We start from the raw sequence: 3,834 nt of genomic DNA on the forward strand, positions 1-3,834 counted from the left end.
TTTTTTCGTGATATTAAGACTTCGTTAAAACGTAAAATTATATCTATATAAAGGCAAGTGATGATATCTCGGGACAAGAATAAGTATTCGATACGAAACTCGCGAGTGTCAAGACACAATTACGTAGTTGAAGGGTTTCGCGTTACATGTTGAATAAATAAATATAGTTGCATGCGCTATTTCCATTAGCGAACACTGCTATCAGCAATAACTGTAAATAAATGTGTCAAGGGGTATAAATATCGCGATGAATAATGGAACTAAGGAATTAAATTTTAAGTTCGCAATGGTTAATTTAAAAAATATGAAAATTTCATTGAAAATATTTATTATTTAATACATCCCTAATGAAATTCTGGCTTAAGTTCTTCGTTTCACTGAAAAATGAGAATTAGAAATTATTACTAGAAATAATTATTACTTTATGAGATGGTAATGGTGCATTAATTTTCATTTAATCGTAACGATGCTTCGTAATTGGTACCGATTAACTCGGAAGTACGATTATCATAATAAACCTGATACTCGATTATCGAATAGAACCTCATCTTCGCGTGACTTAAACAAACCATAATTGTTTTTTTTTTTTTCTAATCAATAGATCGACCTAATTTTTTTTAAAAATGTCGCATACACTTTATCAAATTTTTATATAAAATACTTTTATCAATTTTTCTCGCTTAATTAAACGTGTAAGGAACTTTATATATTATCTTCTAAAAATTAAATATGAATGATGTTTGTTCCGATTCTTATCAATAATCTCAGGAAAATTCTATTCAATAACTAATTTATAATTCATTTTATCAATAATGCACACATATTTGATATTATTTTTTTTTTTTTATTAAGAAATAACAATGGAAATATAATATTTTTTATATATATTCAAAAAAATTTTTACTCGATTTTTAAACGATGATTAAAATCACTTCGAGATGCACGAAAGTCAAAACTTAAATTAGAAAAATTAGAGAATCTACAAATGAGAAAAGAAAGAGCGAGCAAAAATGATAGATGTTCAAAAGAATCATAATCATTCATCGTAAAAATCAAATATTGATCAAATATTTTCGACGTAGATTCTATAATTTACCTGTAATGGTGAAGAAATGCTTGCGTTCCAAGATCCACTATCGATAGTATTCGAAACAACTCCATCCTTTATGCCCACCAAGTGGACAGACATCACGAATTTAGCTTGGTGCTCCCCGTTCCTCGATCCCCATTTAATACCCGCGTATGTTGGCGTTATATTTTTATAAGCTTCTTTTAATTTGCCGAAAAAATTCAACTTCCTCTCCGGCGTGTTCGTATTATTGTACTCGTCACAGGTGATGTGCCTCGGCTCCATAGGCCATTCCCCATCGTCCAAGGCCGATTTCATCGCGAGAACGGCCAATCGAATTATATCATAATAGAATGCAGATAATAAAATCGGTTTCGGCAACGAAAGTTCCACGGCCGAGTTGTTTTTCCCATCGAATTCTGGCTTCATAAAGAGGACGCTTATATCTCTGCATTCGCATCTCGGCCAAATGTTAATATCGGGCGTTAATAAGAACCAACCGTACTTCTTATCGGTGAAATTCAATGCGTCCGCAGCTTCGAGAGCTATGTTAATCGTATTCTCGTTGCCCAGAATAAAGTAATTAACTATATCCAAGTCTCGTAATCGAAGCAATTGTCTTTTCATTTCTATTATTCGTTGGGATGTTTCGTTGATCACGTGCCGGGTCGGTACGTTTAACAACAGGCTTTTATATTTATGATCCATCACGAAATTGTAATCGTAAAGAATGGCAGCGTTGGTGATGTTCAGTTGGATGGACAATTGTCTGATTACCTCCGGTATCAAATCTGTCGGAGGCATCACTTGAATCAGGTAATTTTGTTGATCTGTGTTCAATTTCCTCCAGTATTGAAGATCCCCTACTTGGCCGTATTGCGCGGACAATGTGGGAATTCCTAAGGCAGCTGTGAACGAGTTAGATATCTTGGCGCCTAAGCCAGCTGTCGTCGTGTCTATCACCAAATCTGGCACTTTGGCGCCTCCTTTTTCCACGGCGGAATCCCAATTATTGCAGACACGATCGAGGGTGTTGTTTATGTCAGATTCGTTCACCTGCACGCTCCACACATTGCCCAGCTGATTAGGGTAATTTTCTTTGATTGTTTCCAAGGCGGTTATTATGCTCAGGTTAGCTACTTTATTCGTCTCGTCGTTGATAATGACTGGGAAGGAAAATAATGAAAAGGAAGATTAGAACAGTTAGTCGATTATTCGAATTTCTTTTTCTTCAAATGATGATCCGAATTTAGCCATGCATGCGTTAAAGGTATCTAAAAATTGTTTAGTTTCATTTCATCTCTGAATTAATAGAAAGATTTCATTTATTATCTAGTAATTCATAAGTATCATTGAGAAGAATTTATTAAATATAGTTTTTTATATAATCATATTTGTTTTTAATAAATAAAAACATTTCTTTTCTAAATTATTTAATTTTTATTGTCTATTCATTAATTTGAATGAATTTGTCTCTTGATGAATTCTCATAATCGACATTCTATTTATTATATTCCATTCTTTCCACTTCTTCAAAAAATTTTATGTAAAAGCAGAGAGATTAAAAATCAAACGACATTTACTCACTTACATATATTAACAGGTCTAGTTTTCGCCGATTCACGATTGCTCGCGACAGTCCTTTGCCCGTAAATTACAGATTTCCCGCATAATCCAAGGAACCAACACGTCGCAATTGTAAGTTCCACGAATCTCATTTCGAACGATTTTTCACTTCGATTCTATAACATAATTCGTATTCTTCTTTTCCTCCTCACTTCAGCTTCTCCACCGAAACGCTCCTTCCACGAAACGATTTTTCTTAATCGACAGGGAGAAAGAGAGAAACGTCGAAATTAGCAGCTAATCTTCTCACGATAAGTAATTAGTCGGTGCTCTAGCTAGGTTTCGATCGTGTACTCGATGCGTCTCGAGGTCAGGATATCGCGTGCGGAAATTAGTCAAGCGACTGAGGGCGGTCTCGAAACCGAAAGCCAGCTTTCTCTCTGTTTCATTTGTGTTTGTCCATTGGTTGCCGCGGGGATGACCTAATCAATTCCTCGTATCAACGCAGTTTGTCTCTTTTTTCTTTTTTTTTTCTTTTTCCCTATTTCGTTACTTTTTTTTTTTCGTCAAAATTCTCGATCACCGGTCATCTCTCACAACGGAGGAAAGTAATTGACATGGCGTACAACTGGCGAGCCATCGGGAAGAATTTGCATGTCGCGCATCGCGTGTCATAAACTCGTGTTATCTCATAATTGACCGGCCGATCGTTAGCTTTCCTTTGTCACATATACACGTGACTGTTGTAAGTTTTATTTTAACGCGATATCGATATCTTCGTGACTTGCAATCGTGATCACGGATACGGAATGGATATCTTTATATATGGAAACGATTTTTTTCTTCTTTTCTGAAAATCATTTCTGAAAACAGTTTTGACTTTCGAATTTTAGTTTTTTTAGATTTGTTTTCAATATCAAATTTTATTCGATTAATATTTCGATTGATAAAAAGAAATAGTCATATTAATTAATGGAGAATCATGGAATTTATTCCTTATTCCTGTTACAACGAGATACGTGAAATCGATGAGCGAATTGGAAATCAAAAAAAAAAAAAAAGAAAACAATGATTTTATTTTAATTAACATTTACATTTTCCCTTTGTATTTTCCGTGTATTTACATTGTTTTAAAAATACTTGTTTATATTCGCATATGTATGCAAAAAATGAAAAGTCTGAAAATACATCTCGTTATC

General features: G+C 34.1%; 1 protein-coding gene across 1 annotated transcript in view; it reads right to left on the minus strand.

Moving 5' to 3' along the window:
• LOC102678222 (ionotropic receptor 25a) overlaps nucleotides 1-3,460 on the minus strand; it is a 5,523-nt gene extending 2,063 nt beyond the window's left edge. Inside the window, exons 1-2 of the mRNA XM_006621074.2 lie at nucleotides 2,661-3,460; nucleotides 1,097-2,235 (exon numbers count right to left, since the gene is read on the minus strand). Of these exons, the coding sequence (XP_006621137.1) occupies nucleotides 1,097-2,235; nucleotides 2,661-2,787 (1,266 nt within the window). The 5' untranslated portion in view covers nucleotides 2,788-3,460. The remainder of the gene's footprint in view (nucleotides 1-1,096; nucleotides 2,236-2,660) is intronic.
• Between the last annotated feature and the right edge of the window lie 374 nt (nucleotides 3,461-3,834).

The sequence above is a fragment of the Apis dorsata genome, unplaced genomic scaffold, assembly GCF_000469605.1.
Source record: "Apis dorsata unplaced genomic scaffold, Apis dorsata 1.3 scaffold_577, whole genome shotgun sequence".
Lineage (NCBI taxonomy): Eukaryota > Metazoa > Arthropoda > Insecta > Hymenoptera > Apidae > Apis > Apis dorsata.